At 53.8% G+C, this 20,418-nt stretch overlaps 1 protein-coding gene, 1 long non-coding RNA gene and 1 pseudogene across 3 annotated transcripts in view; 1 reads left to right on the top strand and 2 right to left on the bottom strand.

The window, feature by feature from the left end:
* CDCP1 (CUB domain containing protein 1) overlaps window positions 1–4,295 on the top strand; it is a 52,010-nt gene extending 47,715 nt beyond the window's left edge. For both annotated transcript variants that reach the window (XM_070050941.1, XM_051851680.2), the window contains one exon: window positions 1,634–4,295. In XM_070050941.1, the coding sequence (XP_069907042.1) occupies window positions 1,634–2,057 (424 nt within the window). In that variant the 3' untranslated portion in view covers window positions 2,058–4,295. The remainder of the gene's footprint in view (window positions 1–1,633) is intronic.
* LOC138844115 (uncharacterized) lies at window positions 568–16,724 on the bottom strand. The gene is made up of 2 exons (XR_011379574.1): window positions 16,025–16,724; window positions 568–1,508 (listed from the first exon to the last, which is right to left on the bottom strand). It is a non-coding gene; the product is annotated as an uncharacterized lncRNA (long non-coding RNA).
* Window positions 7,404–7,974, bottom strand: LOC100356298 (cyclin-dependent kinase 1 pseudogene; annotated as a pseudogene).
* Window positions 16,725–20,418: the final 3,694 nt, after the last annotated feature.

Here is a 20,418-nt window from a genome sequence, read left to right as displayed (position 1 = left end):
GCATGGTGTGGACCCCAGGCTCCTACTTCCCCCACAGGAGGGCACTGGGCTAGGTGAGGGGCGAGTCCACCTGCTCCGCTCTGGGCTTGAGGATCCCCGACTCCACCTTGTGGTGGGCCTTGCCCTGGCTGGCAGGTTGGCTTTGGAAAGGCCCGTCCATGCCTAAGTTGGTGTAGAAGGATGGATGGGGGTCTGCAGTGAGAACAAGGGGACACGATGCCTTTGACACTGCACTTGTTCAATACGCAAGTGTCTCCTGGGCGCTGGGACCCATATGAGGTGCCGCAGATGACAGTGAGCAAGACACGGTCTCTTCTGCCACCCGTGGGGCAGAGGGACAGAGGGCAGGCAAATAAACAGGCAGTTTTGGGGCCAGGTGAGAAATACATTGGTGGGGACAGGCAAGGCACTGTGAGAGCACCAAGAGTGGACACCTGTTCCAAGGCTTCAGGCAGGAGCCTCTGGCACCCGTCATCCTTGCCGGCCAGGGACAAGGAGTTACAAGCTAAAGGTGCTAGGTTTATTTTATTTATTTAATTTTTTAAGTTGAATCTTGAGTGGTAATACCTTTCTTCTTTCTTTCTTTTTAAGAATTTTTTTTTTTATTTGAAAGGCAGAGGCGGGGGAGGGTCTTCCATCTGCCGGTTCACCCCCCAGAATGGCTGCAACAGCCAGAGCTGAACTGATCCAAAGCCAAGAGCTAGGAGCTTCTTCCAGGTCTCCCATGTGGATGTATGGGCCCAAGGACTTGGGCCATCTTCTACTGTTTTCCCAGGCCATAGCTGGGAGCTGCATCGGAAGTGGAACATCCGGGACTTGAACCGGCACCCATATGGGATGGCGGCTCCGCAGGCGGCAGCTTTACCTGCTACGCCACAGTGCCAGCTCGCTAGGTTTATTTTTTATCGCGCACAAATGCAGGGAGCCTGTCCACAGTGAGAGAACTGCCAGCCCGGGCATCACGGGGCCCATTCTGCTCACTGGGCCGATACAGCGTCAGCCTGCCTGGCTGCTTGGCTGGTGGAGACAGAGTCAGACTCGGTTTCCCATGGCAGGAAGTGCTAAAGCCCATCCGTGCCCAGGTGCCGGAGAGCGTCAGGAAGCAGACCTCGGCATGGCACTGAGGAGCCGGGCCGCGCGGCCTGAGCTGCGTCTTAGCTCATTCCTCCAGTGCTGCTGAGGGGGCTGGGCTCCTCTGCTGACGCTGAGTCCTGCTGTCCCCAGCTCCAGCCGAAAACCAAGAGACGAGGAAACCGCACAAAGTCCGTGGAAAAGGGAGTCAAGGATACGATTATTTTTTTGCAAAAGAAATCGAAATCTCTGTGTAATTTTTTCATCGTAAGCGTTTTCCCGTGAGCTTTCTCCTATCACCACTTAGAATCGAGGTGGGCAGAACTTTTATCCACAGACAAGAGGGATGGAGCATTCGCTGCAGGAAGTACTGAGAGTTCAGAAGGTTGGCTTGCGCAATGCGGTGCTGTTCAGAAGGGCTGGACACTCCCGCGTATCTAACAGGAAAGGGGGAGGGGAAGGTCAGTTTCCTTTTGAAAATGCTAAGTGGCTTGAGGGGCTTGGGGGAGACACAGACTGCCAAGGCTGTTCTCTTTCTGACCTCTGTTCTTCCTGCTAACAGGAAGAAGAAGAACAAGGGCCTTGCTGTGGGCGTCTACAATGGCAACGCTAACACCCAGATGCCAAGGCTGCCCAAGTTTCAGAAGGAGCGGAAGGACAACGACTCGCACGTGTACGCCGTCATCGACGACACCATGGTGTACGGACATCTGCTGCAGGATGCTAGCGGGTCCTTCCTGCAGCCCGAGGTGGACACCTACCGACCCTTCCAGGGGCTCATGGGGGACTGCCCTCCCCCCACACCTGCTGTGTGCTCCAGGACCCCGACCTCAAAGTTGGCCTCAGACTATCCACCTCCTCCCATGCCCTCTGAGTCCGAAGGTGAACCCTACACCTTCTCCCAGCCCACGAAGGAGGCTGTGGGCAGCGGGCACGCAGACATTCCCTTGCTGGACACCCAGGGCCCCACAGAGCTGGTGGAGTGATTCAGACCCATCCGGGGCTTCGCGTGGATGCGTAGTGCAGGGCACGGAGACTCCCTGTGGTGATCCTCACCAGGAATCCTGAGGAAGAACGGGAATTCTGTGGGAGGAGCAGCAGGCTTCCCTGGACACCACCCCCTTCTGCAGTGACGAGACGCTGCGAACAGTGAATTCCAATCTGTCCGGTTGTCATGAGACACGTCCTCAACTCAGGCTGGACTATAAACCAGCCAGCAGAGAGGAGAGAGGCGCGGGCCGTCGGCACAGGGTTGCCCGGAGCCCTGGACTTGGCAGTGGTGGACAGGGGCGGCAGACCTGCTGCTAGGAGCCCACTCAGTCCCTTTGTGTGATGATTTATTCGGTGGTCCTGTGTGTTAAGAGGTCAACTATACGACCAGGCAGCTTTTTTTTTACCTGACTTGCCACAGCTTAGGCTCTCTGATTTGAATGGCTGGGTTTTGAGTGTTGCTGACCACTGGGTAAACAAGTCCCCTTCCCCCTGGGAGGGGGATACTCTGCATTCTCTCCAACCAGAAAAGGGTGTGTGTGCGCGTGTGTCCTGTGTGTGGAAGGTGGCTCTGTGGCGTGCTTCTTGCATGCGTGCAGTCCTGAAGCATGTCTACTTTGATCAGAGCCTCCTTCTCACACTGTGCAGGTGGTCGTCCCCTATTGCAAAAACCAGACTCATTTTGCTCCCCATTTTCCTTTCATCCTAGAAATAGGAGAAATTTCCTTGAGTTGCCGTGTGTGGCCGTCCCTGCTGTAGCAGTACTTTGTAACTTGAGTATTTCCATGCTCTGCAAATGTTAACTCTACCCCCCCCGGGAGGGGGGGCCACCTGCGCACCACAGCGCGTGACTTGATGGCATAAGAAGAGTATTACTGTCTTGCAGTTCTAGGGAGCAGAATCCCAACACGGGTCTGAGCTGAGCTGCCCGGAAGGCCCCGTCAGGTTGGGATCTTTGGGGTGTCACAGTTCTGCCCTCCACGCCTTCCTGCCACTGGTGCCTGCTGCAGACTGCAACATGATCCAGCCCACATGGCTGTTTTGGTTCGCCCAGAGCATCCTTTTTTTACATCAAATTTTAAGACTGTAAAAATTTTACATAAAAATGGAGATGGGGGATCTGGGTGTGTTGGGGCTCACGTGGAACTGAGCAGCAGCTTTGCCCTTGGGTGGGCACCCAGTGCACCACAGTCCCCACTGCTCCCTGTTGCTGCCCACCACGAGGCTGAGTGTTTGCTGTCACAGCTCAGTGCCCTGCAGGGTTGCTTTGCTCGCGGTGAGAAGGAAGGGCTGAGACCCCTAGCTGAGGAGACAGACCTCGAAGCCGGCATGTAGTGTCCTACGGTCCCTCACTATGCTACCAGCCAGCTCCTGTGTGGACAGTGGCCTCTGTGGTCCCTGATGTCTTCTGGGACGAGAGGGGCTAGGTGGTGGCTTCTTAGCACCGTCCAAGGTTCAGTCTGTCAGGCAAAAACCTCCTTCCAAACAAACGCATTATGCAGCGCCTCGATGTTCCCACAGCCTTGGCAGAGGAGCCTGTGTCCTGCGAGGTCTCCCGAGCTCTCTGCAGGTGGAGCGGGGGTGGAGTGCCCTCAGTGCTACCTGTGGCACCCTCCCTCCGGAAAGGCTGGCTCCTGCCCACTTACCCTTGGCCCCTTGACCCGGGGTGCTGGGTAGCTCCCTCCACGGGGGGCCAGAGGACGGTGGCTTCCTCCTGTCAGCTGAAGGAACCTTGTCTGGAGGCATGCGCTGAGCCCTGGCTCTCCACCGTCTGCCTTCCCTCGCCTGCTGGCCTCTCTGAGCACCTCTTTGCGCTTTGCGTCGCTCCCAGGGCACGGGTGGCCACCTGGGGGCTCGCTGCCCATCACACACCTCCCTGCCGCTTGCACATGGCTGCGAGGTTGGCTCCCGGAAACCTCAGGTGGGCCTCGGGTTCTGAGAAGCTGTGTGCCAGCACAGTGCCTACGCACACCGGGCCAGCGGGTGCCCAGGCAGCCCTCATGCCCGTCTGCCCCGCCCGTGAGGACGGCCAGCTCCTCCGGGCCTCACTGCAGAGGCTCTGCCTCGAGTCCGCAGGGACAAGCCCAAGTCCATCAGACAGAACCTTGGTAAAGCTTCAGAGACTCGTGTGTGCGGATCTGTAATGCTTAACTGGAAATAATTTATTCATTGTAGATTCTTTTAGCATTTTATTCATTTCCTGTAATTTTTAAAATAAAGATTTACAGAAAGTCTCAGGTTCTTTAAATGCTCCGGCTGCTTCTCCCCTGGCTGAGCTGAGGCGGTGTCCCAGGTGTCTGCTACGCTGGGCTAACCACATGTGCTTAGTGGCACATCTGGCCAAGTGGCCACTCTGTTGGACAGCACAGGTAATAGAACATTTTCATCATTACAGAAAATGCTATTGGGATTGCTCATACCATACTCACGTATTAAACACCACCCCCTACATACTGTTTACTGTATACCGAGAACTCTTCCAGAATGTTTAGATGGACACTCTGATTGAATCCTGTGTTTTCAATATGATATTCGTCCCCACCAAAACTCAGGTTGAAGCTGAATTCCTCAATGGGACAGGGTTGGGAGCGGGGCCCCAGTGGGAGGTGCCTGGGTCATGGGGGTAGCACCCTCACTGACAGATGAATACCGTGGTGAGACTTTGCCTGGATTCATCCCTCAAGAGCAGGCCGCTGCGAGGCCAGTGCAGCTTCCCCAGTTCCCTCTTGCTTCTTCTCCCTCATGCACCTGCTTCCCTACAAGGCCCTCACCGGAAGCCCAGCAGGTACAGACGCCATGCACTTGGACTTCGATACTGTATGAATTACTCAGTGTCATTCCTCAGGCCTTCTGTTGCAGCAACGTGAAATGCAAAGACAATCCACAGACTTAACTTTGAACGTCACCTCTCATTCTCTCCATGAGATAATTTCCTTCTCTTGGCTACCATGGCCTCTGACTTGCTGGTTTTCTGACTTCTCTCTTGACTTTTTTCTCCTGAGGTCAATATTAGATTTGTTGTTTATTATAGTAATGAACAGTTGTTACAGTAAGAGCTACACACATAGGCCAGCGCCACGGCTCACTAGGCTAATCCTCTACCTTGCGGCGCCGGCACACCGGGTTCTAGTCCTGGTCAGGGCGCTGGATTCTGTCTCGGTTGCCCCTCTTCCAGGCCAGCTCTCTGCTGTGGCCAGGGAGTGCAGTGGAGGATGGCCCAGGTGCTTGGGCCCTGCACCCCATGGGAGACCAGGAGAAGCACCTGGCTGCTGCCATCGGATCAGTGCGGTGTGCCGGCCGCGGCGGCCATTGGAGGGTGAACCAACGGCAAAGGAAGACCTTTCTCTCTGTCTCTCTCACTGTCCACTCTGCCTGTCAAAAAAAAAAAAAAAAAAAAAACTTGGCCGGCGCCGCGGCTCACTAGGCTAATCCTCCGCCTAGCGGCGCCGGCACACCGGGTTCTAGTCCCGGTCGGGGCGCCGGATTCTGTCCCGGTTGCCCCTCTTCCAGGCCAGCTCTCTGCTGTGGCCAGGGAGTGCAGTGGAGGATGGCCCAGGTGCTTGGGCCCTGCACCCCATGGGAGACCAGGAAAAGCACCTGGCTCCTGGCTCCTGCCATCGGATCAGCGCAGTGCGCCGGCCGCAGCGCGCCGGCCGCGGCGGCCATTGGAGGGTGAACCAACGGCAAAGGAAGACCTTTCTCTCTGTCTCTCTCTCTCTCACTGTCCACTCTGCCTGTCAAAAAAAAAAAAAAAAAAAAACTACACACATATACAGAATTATTATGTTTACATTCATATAGATGGGGCTGAGCTGTGGCATAACAGCTAAAGCTGCCACCTGCAGTGCTGGTATCCCATATGGGCGCCTGTGAGTCCTGGCTGCTCCACTTCCGATCCAGCTCTGCTGTTGTCCAGGAAAGCAATAGAAGAGGCCCCTGAGCCCACAGGCCTGGAAGAAGCTCCTGGCTCCTGGCTTCGGATTGGCCCAGCTCCTCTCTCACTGCCTCTGCCTCCCTAGAACTCTGCCTTTCAAATAAATAATTAAATCTTTAAAAAAGAACAATATTTATGTTTTAAGTTAGTTTTGAAATTAGAAGTGAAGAACAGCTTAAGTTTTACAACAAAGAAAAAATATACAAGACAAAAATAGGGTAAACAGTAAAAACCCAACTATTCATTCTTAATGTAACAATGTGGAAACTTTGTCAAAGAGTTACATCTTTTTTTTTTTTTTTTTTTTTTTTTTTTGACAGGCAGAGTGGACAGTGAGAGAGAGAGACAGAGAGAAAGGTCTTCCTTTGCCGGTGGTTCACCCTCCAATGGCCGCCGCAGCTGGCGCGCTGCAGCGGGCACACCGCGCTGATTCGATGGCAGGATCCAGGTGCTTTTCCTGGTCTCCCATGGGGTGCAGGGCCCAAGCACTTGGGCCATCCTCCACTGCACTCCCTGGCCACAGCAGAGAGCTGGCCTGAAAGAGGGGCAACCGGGACAGAATCCGGTGCCCCGACTGGGACTAGAACCCAGTGTGCCAGCGCCGCAAGGCGGAGGATTAGCCTAGTGAGCCGCGGCGCCGGCCGAGTTACATCTTCTTAATTTGATTGTCCAAATCATCAAAATACGGATGATTTAGTGCCGTTTTGCCAGAATTCCGCTTGGCAGTATCCTAGACGCATTTTTGAGAGCAAATGCAAGCCACTGTCATCCAAATTTTTGACATGGAATGCCAAGTTTCCTGGTTTCTACTTAAGAAATATATTCTTATAGTCCTGTAAAGATTCCACTTCTGGGGGCTGGCGCCATGGCGAAGTAAGTTAATCCTCTGCCTAGGGTGCCAGCATCCCATATGGGTGCCGGTTCAAGTCCCGGCTGCTCCACTTCCAATCCAGCTCTCTGCTACGGCCTGGGAAAGTAGTGGAAGATGGCTCAAGTCCTTGGGCCCCTGTGCCCGTGTGGGAGACCTGGAAGAAGCTCCTGGAAGAAGCTCCTGGCTCCTGGCTCCTGATCAGTGCAGCTCCTGCTACTGCAGCCACTTGAGGAGTGAACCAGTGGACGGAAGACCTTCCTCTCTGTCCCTCTCACTGCCTGCAACTCTACCCCCAAATAGATAAAATCTTAAAAAAGAAAAAAAAAAGATTCCACTTCTGGCCACATTTTGTTATTGGGAGTGCCCAAGGCTCTGAAAATCCCGAAGAGTGGATCAGTTTCTAAATCTCCATGGGAAAGTGGTTTCTTGGTTGCTAAGTCTGCAGATATGGTGCCTATACTCCAAATGTAAACTGGAGTCCAGTAATGCGCTGAGCCCAGCAATGCTTCTGGAATCTGTTCCAGAGTGTTACTGCCTCGTGTGTATACTCCAAAAGCTCGGGCAAGGCCAAAATCAGCCAGTTTCATGGTTCCTTCGTCCTTAATCAATAGATTGTGAAGAGATTTAAAACACAATCCCCTGTAGGATCTGGTATAAATAACTCTTAACAAGCGAAGAATCCATGAACTGACCAGGAGGGACTGAATCTAAGTATTTCTTGAGATCCATGGGAAGGAATTCAAAGATGAGATTCAACCTGGAATCCTGCATAAGCACATCTTGACAATGGACTATATTTGGATGACGAACTTCTTTTAATAGAGAAATTTCCCGAATTGCAGTACTAGGAACCCCTTTCTCTTCACTTTCCAGTCTGATTTTCATCATAGCTATCACCTGACCTATAGTTTTGTGTCTACCCTTTATACAACTCCATAGGTACTTTGTCTGATGGTCTCGATTTTGGTATAATCCTCCATAGTTAATCAGTAAGTGTGGCAGATCCAGATTCTTATTTCCATGGCGGCTGCAGCGCCAGATAACCACATCCACAAAGTTCTTCACTCAACTTGCCAGAGCCAGCTTTGAAACTAAGTGCCTCCCTCGGCTCCTTCCCCTTCCCCTTCCCCTTCCCCTCCTCTTCCTCCTCCTCCTCCTCCCTCTTCCTCTTCCTCCTCTTCCTCTTCTTCTTCCTCTTCTTCCTCTTCCTCCTCTTCCTCTTCTTCTTCCTCTTCCTCCTCTTCCTCTTCCTCCTCTTCCTCCTCTTCCTCTTCCTCTTCTTCCTCCTCCTCTTCCTCTTCTTCTTCTTCCTCTTCCTCTTCTTCTTCCTCTTCTTCTTCTTTAAGATTTTATTTATTTGAAAGACAGAGTTACAGAGCAAGGTAGAGCCAGAGAGAGAGAGGTCTTCCATCCACTGATTTATACCCTAGATGGCTGCAATGGCTGGAGCTGTGCCGATCCGAAGCCAGGAGCTTCTTCCGGTCTCCCACGTGAGTGCAGGGGCCCAAGGACCTGGGCCATCTTCTGCTTTCCCAGGCCATAGCAGAGAGCTGGATCGGAAGAGGAGCAGGCGAGACTCGAACCGGCACCCATATGGATGCCGGCGCTTCAGGCCAGGGCTTTAACCCGCTGTGCCACAGCACCAGCCCCCCTTGGCTTCTTTAACCAAGCCAGTAGCAAACACCAGTGTGGCTTCAGCAAGACAGAGGCCAGTGTTTTCAAGGCTGTGTCATTTAGGGAGTGGGACCAAGGCCCCTGCCTTTCTCCTTCATAGTCCTGTCTGTGGCTTCTACCATCAAGGTTGCCTCGTGGTTCCATTATGACTACCAGAGCTCCAGCCATCATCACACATAAATCCCACATAGGAAGACACAGGACAAAAGAAGACCTGCCTCTCAGCTGAGACTGTTTCCACGGGAGACTTCCCTGGAAGCCCCCTGCTACACCTCACCTCTATCTTCAGGAAAGCCTGGAACACAAGCTGGGCTCTCTGGTGACTCCGACTAGCACAGGGGTGGGGTGGTGGGTCACAAAATGGATCCCGGGCAGGGAATCTGACATCTCAGCTTCCGTCCTGGTTCCTCGTGTATTTGTTTGGTGATTTACATTTAAATGTGACTATAAAGTCTTCCAAAAGCATTTGTTTCCAGTGCAATAGAGCAATCATGTTTGCATCCACGGCATTTCTCAGCTGCCTGTCATCAGCCTCCAAAGAGATTCCCCCAGCCCGCCACGTCGTCACTTACCTAGGCTGATTAGGTAAAATCTAGAAGGCGTTTTCTGTAGTTTTGTCCTGTCTTTGTGTACACGTGCAGTGTCTCCATCAACGAGTATTGTGTCACTTGGCAATTAACATTTTTTTTTTCAAACCGGAAAATGAGCATGTTTTCAGCAACCTTGAAATGCAGGCTACGATGTACGATAAATACAGCTCATTGTAACACCATAAAAAGATCTCCATCCGCTCGAAATGTGATGCTTTGTGCTGTTACGTTATGAGCATTAATTACCCCCAAAGTACAATGTGTCACCTAAAGTCTATGGATGGTACAAAGGCAGTGGTCGCCAAGGAGGCCCGAGCGAGCTCATGTGGACCATGGACCAGCTGATTGGAGCTGTGTGCCCACAGGGGAGCCTTCATCGTGCCACAGAGTTCATCTTTATTTTCGCTGATTTTGAGCAGGGCCTGGGGCTGCGGAGACTCAGCAAATCTCTAAGCATCGCTCAATGCGGCGTTTGCTCTTCTGCGGTTAACAGAAAAGAACAGCTTCGGGATCTTTCTGTCCTGCACCAGCGGCTGTCCCCTTCCACAGTCCAAAATCTCTGGTGTCCGGGACCTGTGTCCCAGTTCCTTGGGCTCCTTACATAAAATGCAGGGTCCTGGGCATCCGGGACATCGGAGTCAGGGCTGGAGGCCCCATGTCGCCAGCAAGCCAAGGCCTTTCTTCAGAAATGGGTTCTCGGTGTGCCTGGGTAAGGCCCTGCCGGGGTCTTCTTCAGCAATGCCAGTGGCTGGGGCTCGGAGGCCAAGACTGAAGCACACAAAGACTAACAGACCCAGGGCCACCTGGGGACTCTGCGGGGGCTCGGTGTCACTCACCGGTGATGATACAAAGAAGTGTATAGGGCTGGCATTGTGGCTCAGTGGGTAAGCCCCCACTGGGGATGCTGGCGTCTCAGAGTGGAGCTACAGTTTCAGTCCCAGCTGTTCTGATCCAGCCCTGTTGATGTGCGGGGAAAGCAGCAGACGATAGCCCAAGTCCTTGGTCTCCTGCCACCCATGTGGGAGACCCAGATGCAGTTCCAGGCTCCTGGCTTCCAACCCCAGCCATTGTGGCCATTTGGGGAGTGAACACTCTCTCTGTCTGCCTCTCAAATTAATAAAGCTTTAACCAATGGGAAAAGAAAGAAATGTGTATTTGAACTGCGCCCCTAGTTCTGGACACAGAGCTCCTAAAAGCTTTGCAGTCTCCAAAGACATCTTCCCATATTCAAATGAGATGACTGATGGCCCAGCGCTCCTCAGGATGGGGCTGGTTGCCAGGGGAACCAACCATGTGATTAGAGAGAGACCTGGAACTTTCAGCCCCAACCTCTGGGGAAGGGAGAGAAGCTGCAGTCAGGTCGATCGTCGATGGCCAAGGATTTCACCATTGGTGCCTGAGTAATCAATCCTCCATAGAAACCCAGGACAGGATTCCAGGGGAAGGAGGTCAAGTTCCCACGCTGAGCCTACAGCGGCTGTGGGCCCGAGGGGCGGGACAGCCTTGGGACAGGAGGACCGTCCATGAGAAGTACTGCTGCTCAGGGTTAGGTGGGGCTGCAAGGGTGATGCTACAGCACCCCGGGGTCCAGAGACAATTGAGTTAAGGTGTTTTTTTATGTGACTTTTTGGGAAATGTTTACTTATTTATTTGAATTGAAAGGCAGAGTGGGAGCGAGAGAGAGAGAGAGCGATGAGAGACCTAGAGATGAGATCGTCCATCTACTGATTCACTTCTCAAATGCCCACAAGAACCAGGGCAGGGCCAAGCCAAAGCCAGGAGCCAAGAACGGCATTCAGGTATCCCACGTGGGTGGCAGGGGCCCAAATACTCTGGGCTTTCAGCTGCTGCCTTCCCAGGCATATTGGCAGGAAGCTGGACGGGAAGCAGAGGAGCCATGACTCAAACCGGCACTCCGACGTGGGATGTGGGTGTCCCAAGCAGTGGCTTAACTCATTGTGCCACAATGCCAGTGCCTGCGCGGTATTCATTACATGAAAAAAAAAAAAAGTTTCATTTCCAGTTCTCCACGTAGTTTCCACGTGGCCCCCGGAAGCAAGTCTCTGAGGCTCAGGAGAGGAACTTTACTTTCTCTCTGGCCACTCTGCTGTTGTTCTGATGTTTATCCGAATACAGAACTCGGCAGCCGCTGCCTCCCCGGGACCTCAGGAAAATGAGAACACGAAGCACAACAGGCTTCCACGGCCTTGGGAGCAGTTACGCACCTGCCGATGGCGGCCAGCTTTGTGCATTCGAGTTGCACAGCAATGGGACATTCTGCGACACAGGTTAACACTCACTCATGGCGCACGGCCCTCCTGGCTGCCTCGGCCTCTCGTCACCATGACAACCAACACCCTGTAAGAAGCACCCAGGTATTGAGAGACATGGGAAAACACCAGAACATGTGGTCTTCGATTATGAAGCCTTGGATTCCCTGGGGTCTCAGAGAGCAATCCCACCTCTCTCTTAGGGGTTCTTAGTCTCGCGATGCACAACCCCGACCCCCAAGCACAGAGCAATCCCCAGACAGGTTCAGGTGACACTGACTCCCTGCAACAAAGATATTATTCAGCCCTATGTGGCAGCAACAGAAGAGCAAGGAAGTGGCACACAATTACCTAAATCTTAAATCTTGAGTGGAAGGAGAAAGGTTAAGAAATCTCATCTCCACAAACGCTTGGGATTCTGCACACGTTAGAAATCAGGAAATAACCTTTGGTTTTATTAATCTGGAGAATATTAACTGTCATGTGCAACTTTTTTTTTTTTTTTTTTTTTTGACAGAGTGGACAATGAGAGAGAGAGACAGAAAGGTCTTCCTTTTCCGTTGGTTCACGCCCCCACTGGCCACTGCGGCTGGTGCGCTGCGGCCGCGCTGATCCGAAGCCAGGAGCCAGGTGCTTCTCCTGGTCTCCCATGCGGGTGCAGGGCCCAAGCACTTGGGCCATCCTCCACTGCACTCCTGGGCCATAGCAGAGAGCTGGCCTGGAAGAGGGGCAACCAGGACAGAATCCGGCGCCCCGACCGGGACTAGAACCCGGTGTGCTGGCGCCGCAAGGCGGAGGATTAGCCTAGTGAGCCACAGCGCTGGCCTTGTGTGCAACTTTTTAAAAATGCATTTTGGTGTGTCTGTCCTAGTTTTGAACACGCTCCTACAGTCAGCTCAGCATGTGAGGTAGTTAACGAGGAGCTGAGTGCAACCTGTGGCTCACGGTCATTCCACTTTGTTTGGCAGTCACGTTTCTAACCCGACACTTGGGCACAAATGCTGTCCGCTGAGCTGCCTGCCACAGTGATGAATAGGCTTGGATGCCAACCCACACGCTGCAGAGCCCAAGTCCCACAGGAGAGGCCTCCCTGGAGGAATCCAGCCCTCAGGGCCCATCCTGGCTTGCCCCAGGCTGGGGAAAGGAAAGCCCCAATTCCTTTAGCACCCACGAAGGGAGGCAGGTGCCCAATAAATGTTGGCCCCCACCCCCCGCAAACCAGAACTGGGAGATGGGAGTGGATACTGGGCAATCCAAGGTGACGTCAGCCGGCACTCCCTCGCCAAGCGGCCACAGCCCAGTGCCACGCTCTGGGTGACAGAGGACAGTGCTCAGAGTCAACTTCCCGGTGCAGCTGTGTCACACTGCCACCAGGCTGCTGCTCCTGGAGGCCTCAGAGGACCAGAGGAGGCGGGGGCTGGTCTTTGAGGGAATCATGGCTGCTGAGTGGCTTGGACCCACAGTGGAAGCGACGGGATGCTGCTTGGTGTGTCAGAGGCGGATGGCGGAAGTGGGGAAGGTGGCTGTAAGATTTGTGCACACAGGTGTTCCTGTGGTTTGAACACGGCTGTCCCCCACCCTCAAAAGTCACGTGGAAATTCCACTGATACTGGGGAGGTGCTGGGAGACAGGGCCTTAAAGAGGCAAATAGGTTGTAAGAGGGATTCACGTGTCTCTGGCCAGAGTGATCCAGTTCTCAAAACAATGATCATTACAACAAGCCTGCGCCCGATGTTTTTTCTCCTTTGTACAGTCACTCTTTTTTTTTTTCTTTCTTTCTATGTTTGTTTATTTGAAAGAGGTAGAGAGAGACAGGGAGAGAGAAAGAGATCTTCTATCCGCTGGTTCACTTCCCAAATGGCTGTGGCCGCTGGGCCAGGCTGAAGCCAGGAGCTTCTTCCGGGTCTTCCACTACATAGGTAGCAGGGGCCCAAACACTTGGGCCATCTTCTGCTGCTTTTCCCAGGCCATTAGCAGGGAGCCATACCGGAAGTGGAGCAGCCGGGACACTAACTGGTGCCCATACGGGATGCCATATCCACCTGCCATGCCAGGACGCCAGCCCTGCAGGCGCACTCTTGCTCCCCACGTTGTGATGCAGCGCCAGGCCCTCACTAGAGGCTGAGCAGAGCTGCCCGAGACTTCAGAACTGCCAGGCAAGTAAGTGTCTTCTCGTTAAGAAACACCCAGACTCAGTGATCTTTACAGAGACAGAGAACAGCCAGGAGCCACAAGACCACGCTGCACATGCGACAGTGGTCCCCGAAGAGCGTGAGGGAGCTGAGAAGCTGCTGTAGCCGTCACAGCACTGCCGTGTAAGGCACCGCTCACACGTGTGCGGCAGTGCTGGTGCAAACCGCTTGTTCTGCCAGCCGTGTGAAAGCATGGCTCACACGACTTCCGGTGTGCACAGCACACAGCACTGGATAACGATGCTGTGGTCTGCGTATGGTTTGAGTGAGGCCTCCAGAGCACCACGTGCGGAAGCTTGCTCTCCCACGTGGCCGTGTAGGGGTGGCAGAGCCACCTGTAAGAGGCAGAGCCCAATGGGAGGGTCCTGGGCCATTAGGGTTATTACCTACCCTCAGAAGGATCAATGTAGTTCTCCTGGGACCCTGGGTAGTTCCTTAGAGAGTGGGTTGCTATAAAAAGGGCAAGACCTGCCCCTTCACCATCTCCAGCTCCCTGTCTTGCCAGAATGCCATCTGCCATGAGCTTGTCACCAGGGCCGAGCCGAAGCTGGGGCCGTGCTCACGGATCTCCAGAACTGTAATCAACTCTTTGCTTTGCCAATTATCCACCCCTCTGGATTTTGTTATAGTGGCAGAAAGTGTAAGCAACCCAGTGCTAATAAGTGGCTTATGTATGTAGTATACCTTGATCATTATTTGAGAGTGTACTCCTACTTATTAAAAAAAAAAAAAAGTTCTCTGTGAAGGAGCATGCTATGTTGTGCAGGCAAAAAAGCAGCCTCAGGTGTGCCAAGTTTATTAAGTCTCTCGACAACATCAAGAAGCCAACTTGGGGCCAGCACTGTGGCATGGCAGGTAAAGCCACCACCTGCAGTGCCGGCATCCCATATGGGCACTGGTTCTAGTCCTGGCTGCTCCACTTCCAATCCAGCGCTCTGCTATGGCCTAAGAAGGCAGCAGAAGATGGCCCAAGTCCATGGGCCCCTGCACCTGCCTGGGGGACCCAGAAGGTGCTCCGGGCTCCTGGCTTCAGATCAGCACAGCTCTGGCCATTGCAGCCAGTTGGGGAATGAACCAGCGGATGGAAAAAATCTCTCTCTCTCTGCCTCTACCTCTCTGTTAACTCTTTCAAATAAATAAAAAAATCTTAAAAAAAAAAAAAAAAGCCAACTTGAGGGATGACCAGTACCATCTAGGTTCACGCAGTGATGAAATCCCCCAAGATGCATTTCTCAGGACATAGCGCCTCTTTCCGTGCTGCATGGCTGTATATTAAACCCAGCCCAAACTTGTCTTTAGGAAATACGTATGCCCAGACTGAAGAGGACGTGGGCATTGCTCGGAGGCAGCTGTGGTGCTCCAGCAATATGACCCAGACAAGCAACCCAAGTTTTCTGGACCAAAACTTCCTCCCCACTGTAGAAAGTTTTGGCTGAGGAGGTGGTGCGAGGGCGGGCGGAGAGAGGACGCTCCTGATCTGACAATGCCTGCTTTAGCAGCCACGCCCAGTTAAATCTGCACGGGAAGATGTGAAGCATCCCCATCGGTGTGCTTTCTGGGGCCCGGTCTCCTGGTCTTCACAAGGAAGCTGTCTTTCCCCGTGAGCTGACAGTGCTCCAGCTGACGGTGTCAACATGCAAGGCTGCTCTCCTCCTCCTCTCCAAACTCATCCAGCTGTCAGCTCCTTGGCACAACTCTCCACGTTCCCAGGAGCAGCCAGGGAACAGGGAAGGGCAGGGCCACCTCTTGTGCTGAGAAGACACTTGGTGGCTTGCACCCAAGGTGGCCCTGGGCATTAGGGCCTTCTGTCCAGGGCGGCCAGATCAGAGACGATCTGATCCCGCCTGGGATGGGGATGGGACTGGGCCCCCGTGGACAGAGGGACCTTGCAGCCGTGGACAGTGAAGGCGGGTAACAGTCACAGTCCAGGGGCTTGAGGTAACCACAGCAACCCCACAATCTCTTCTCCTTGCTCCACCCCCTTCCTCCTCCAAAGCCAGGGACAGACAGCAACCAGTCCAAGCATCTCAGAACCTCATCACCTCCTCACCCTACAGCCAAGTCAGCGCCTCGAAATAGCCCAGAAGCATCTGGAACGTTTTTAAAGAAAGTTTAGAAACCAATCTGGTTAACTCGGAACTGCGAACAATGTTTGCCTTCCGGGAAGGAAACCGTATGTATGGCTGGCAGCCTTCTCTCCTCCATAGACCCTTTTGTAACTTTGCAAACTTGGGCCTTGAGAAGGTATCTCGGGTTTTAAAGAAAAATAAAAACTTCTTTCTCCAACGTGCTATGGCTCAAGCGTGCGTGGCGACTCAACGTCCCCTGCTGCGTTTCCAGCCTGCTGGCCTCGGTTCTCTGCGCCTCCCCACCCGACCGCCGGGTGACACCACGACCCCCATCCTGTACCCCCAGCACGCGAACGACCCTACCTCCGGCCCCGTGTCCTCGGTGGCTAACCGACGGTGACCGGGAGCTGCTGCCCCTCCGCTAGACCCAGCCCTGGAAAGCACCAGAATTCAAAGCCCGGCGCCCACTGGGCGCTTGCCTTCTCACCATCGAGTCGGAAAACCGGAAGCGGAAGCGCCCCCTGGACCGGAAGTGGAGCAGCCGGAACTGGAACCGGCGTCCATATGGATTACCCGGCCCCACCCCGGGTCTTTAGGATGGAAAGCTGTACTCGCTACTTAACAGCAGCTGCGGTAGATTTCTTGCGCGAATATATCAAAGCATGTGTACTCATCTTTGGATGCTTGCCGGGGCTGAGCAGTGACCCGGCACCGCCTTAGCTTTGGTCAGCGTAGACAGTGTTAGTGATGGCGGCGCTAAGCCATGTGCTAGTTGTTCTGCTGGCTACCCAGGTTGTTCCAGTTCGCTCTTATTAAGCCTCTACTGCTGCAAGGCGCAGTGCTGTTGGCTGATGGGGGCGCCAGAAATCACCAATCTCATGCTGTAACATGCGCTCAGCCATTCAACCAGGGTTGAACCCGGGCTAGCGGCCGCATGGATGTCTCCTCTCGGTTTGATGCTTTCCTAAGCTAAGTCAGCCCTCAAGTAGGAGAGGAATGAGGGTGGGGCAGTGACTGGAGAGGCAGTCATACAATGGGGTGAGATTCATTCCAGTTGCCCAACTCCAAGCTTTCCTTCCTTCCTTCCTCCCTCCCTCCCTCCCTTCCTTTCACAGGCAGAGTTAGTGAGAGAGAGAGAGACAGAGAGAAAGGTCTTCCTTCCATTGGGTCACCCCCCAAATGGCCGCTGCGGCCGGTGCGCTGCACTGATCCAAAGCCAGGAGCCAGGTGCTTCTCCTGGTCTCCCTTTCAGGTGCAGGGCCCAGGCACTTGGGCCATCCTCCACTGCCCTCCCGGGCCACAGCAGAGAGCTGGACTGGAAGAGGAGCAACCGGGACCAGAACCTGGGGTGCCGGTGCCACAGGCAGAGGATTAGCCTAGTGAGCTGCGGCGCTGGCCTACCAAGCTTTAGTTTCTAGCTCTGTCCCAAAGCAGTGGACCACAGTGCAAGCCGCTCACATGGACAGACTACAGCCCATTAATCTAGAAATTAATTAGAAGCATATTACAATGATTTTCCAGCCATAGTCTTTAACAGCTTTCAGTTTGGATGCTGACAAGGGAAAACACTCGCTGGGTCCTGACCCTCAGGCATGCCGAGCACCGAGCAGCTCAAAGGCCCTGGGTTTGCATCTGTAAGGGGAGGCTCACCCTCCTGTCAGCTCGCACCTCTGTACGGAGAACCAGTGCTCCTTTAGGTGAAACAAGCGGATACGCTCCCATCCAATAGGGACAGGGAAATAAAGAGAACGGGGCAGGACGGAAGACAGCGGACTGGGGAGTTCCTGACCCCTCCCATCCCGACCATAGTTTGGGGCAGGGAGAGGCGGCACTTCTGAGACGTCTTGGTGCCACCCCTCGTCTCTGCACTGAGCTTTCCCAGGGCGCCCTTCCCACATTATCTGAGGACCCAGAGAGTCCAGAGGCAGCTGCTGGGCTAGGGATGAGTTGCTTTGAGGCCAGCGCTGTCCTCTGTACCCAGCAGTTTCTGAATACAATGAGGAGGCGAGTAAAGGGTCAGGGGGAGCTTGGTCAGATTCTCCACCCCCAGGCCCCTTCGGATGGGCTCTGGCCAGCAGAGCACCCAGATAAAGGACCGCTGGTCCGCAGGGGAGGTCTCTTCCCACACATGGTTAAAGGCTACCCCTAAGGGATGAGAGGAAGCGGGGTGGGCGGGACCAGGGGCAGCTGGTGGCCCATCAGGAGATCCCGAGGGCTGCTCACTCTGCACCTGGTCCCAGCATGGTGTCCCACGATGGGAATGTGCACCAGAGACTCGTCCGTCTGTGGCTTCTTCTGGGGCCCACTCTCAGAGGTGGACCCCCAAGGATAGATATCCCTGCATGCAATGCTCCCTTAGCTGGCTGTTTGCAGAAATGCTCTGTACGGAAGCTTCCTTTTGCTAAGACAGAGAAACCTGAAACCTCCCCCTACCCCCGGAGCTTCCTCCAGCAAGCTGTGTGGCCTTGGCAGGCCACTTGCCCTCCCTGGGCCTCGGGAGTTCTCATCTGAAGGTTGCATCTCTCTCTCTCTCTCTCTCTCTCTCTCTCTCTCTCTCTCTCTCTTAAAATGTGTGTGTATTTATTTTAGAGGCTAAGAGGAAACGCTCTCCCCAGCTGCTGGTTCACTCCCCAGATCCTCCCTCCCCCCACCACAGCCCCCAAGACTGGGGCTGAGCTAGGCTGAAGCCACATGCTGGGAACTCCATCCAGGTTTCCCATGTGGGTGGCAGGGAGCCAACTACTTGAGCCCTCACCTCCTGTCTCCTAGGCTGTGCATTAGCAGGAAGCTGGAATTGGGAGCAGAGCCAGGGCTCAACCCCATGCACCCCATAGAGGATATGAATGTCCCAGGTAGGGTCTTAACCTGCACACCTGGCACCCACTGGTCTGCGCTCATCTCCCAGGCACTAGGTAGCTCTCCTGGCTGTATGCTCACCTTGTGTGTGGAGCAACAGTGCCCTCTAGTGGAAGAAAGGGTTAGCTGTGTGGTGGGTTGCGCTACGCCTACCGGCTTGAAAGAAAATTCACAAACCACTCTGGCACAGGAGCTGGCCGCAGAGAGCCAGTGAGGTGGACCTCAGCAAAGGCCTCAGAAAATCAGGGGACAGGGACAGGGGACTGTGTCCTTACAGGATTCTGCACCAGCCATCACAGGCGCACACCAACATTGTTCAGATGGGTCAGCTGGTGAGACTGCAAGAAGTTTTGTTATGGTGATGTCACGGACACTTGAGTTTCTAAGGCACAGCTTGGAATTCTGTGTGATCAGCTGACCCTGCATTCTGGAGCCACCTTGGGTTACTGAGGACGAAGAATGGGGAACCACTGGATTTGCAAGTGGATTTTTTTGCCCAGATTTTACTTGCTCGACACCTGTAGCAATATTGCAAGCTGTCCCTTTGTTGGTGACCCCAAAGCAGGGCCACACACCAAAGTCAGCTCAGGGTAAGTGGAGGAGTCTGCTGCCCTTTCATAGCTGGTGGGGTGGGGCTGGTGGTGACAGAGGAAAGGAGGTGTCCACATCCAGTGGCCAGGCTGCCAGGCTGCCCAGTTCTGGGACAGAGTAATGCAGAAGTGGGAGCCAAAGAGCCCTGAAAGCTCTCATCACTGTAGTCACTAGAGGGTTCTCCCCAGTACCAGCCTCTGAGAGGGGTGGGGCCTAGTAAAGTGAGAGGCAGACGCCCCAAAACTCGGCTAAGCCACATAAACAACACTCAAATGAAGTATTTAAAACAAAAAACTTGAGTGTCCCCAAGATCCACGATGAATAAAACGTCAATGTTACAAATCACAAGGTGGCAGGACTGGTGTGCCTGCTCTGAAGTGCGAGGGTCACACCATGGCCAACCCCCAAACTACGAACAAAGCATTACTAGCACCCCAAGAGTTCTCACTACTCATTTCCTTTTTTAACACGGGAAATCAGAAGATACTGGGGTCTGGCGCTATGGAGCAGCTGGTTAAGCCGCGTCCTGTGACACTGGCATCCTATATGGGCGTGGATTCAAGTCCCGGCTGCTCCACTTCTGATCCAGCTCTCTGCTATGGCAGTTGGAAGATGGCCCAAGTTCTTGGGCCCCTGCATGCATGTGGAAGACCTGGCTCCTAGCTTTGGCCTGGCCCAGCCCCAGCCATTTGAGCCATTTGGGGAGTGAACCAGTGGGTAGAAAATGTATCTGTGTGTGTCTGTAACTCAGAAATTTTTTTTTGAAAAAATAGATTCATTGAAGTACTATTTGTAGCTACAAACCAAATGCTATGAGATTCACATAACTTTTATACTCTGTATACTGACTACCACAGACAAAAGAACACATCTGTTTGTCCTTTTGAGTCTGGCTTATTTCATTCAGCAAAATGATCTCCAGTTGGGTGTGACCAGAGGACCAACAACTTGCTTATCTGTAGACTTATGTGCCTTTCTTGGTATGTGTACTATATGCCAACACCATGTTTTTAGTAAGTAAACAAGAAATGTGCAAGTCCCAGTCGCCCCAGTCTAAGCGCACCTGCGGCGGAGAGAGGCTCCGGAGGCTGCGCTTGGCCACACTGCCACCTGCTGCTGGAAGAGGGTAATGCTGGCTGCCTGCCCGAGCCGGCCAACGCAGCTGCCCACAGAGGCACGGCCCCCGTCCACCCGCAGCCATCCACTTCGGGAGCTTTGAAGCCCCCTGGCCACCTCGACCCTGCCAGCAGACCGAGTAGGCGGTGGAAAGAGCCCGAGACTCCGCGGGCTCATGACCTCCCTCTCCCAGT

The sequence above is a fragment of the Oryctolagus cuniculus genome, chromosome 10 (genome assembly GCF_964237555.1).
Source record: "Oryctolagus cuniculus chromosome 10, mOryCun1.1, whole genome shotgun sequence".
In the NCBI taxonomy this organism is placed as follows: Eukaryota; Metazoa; Chordata; class Mammalia; order Lagomorpha; family Leporidae; genus Oryctolagus; species Oryctolagus cuniculus.
The sequence above is the reverse complement of the archived record's forward strand: the minus strand, read 5'-3'. Positions and strand labels throughout refer to the sequence as shown.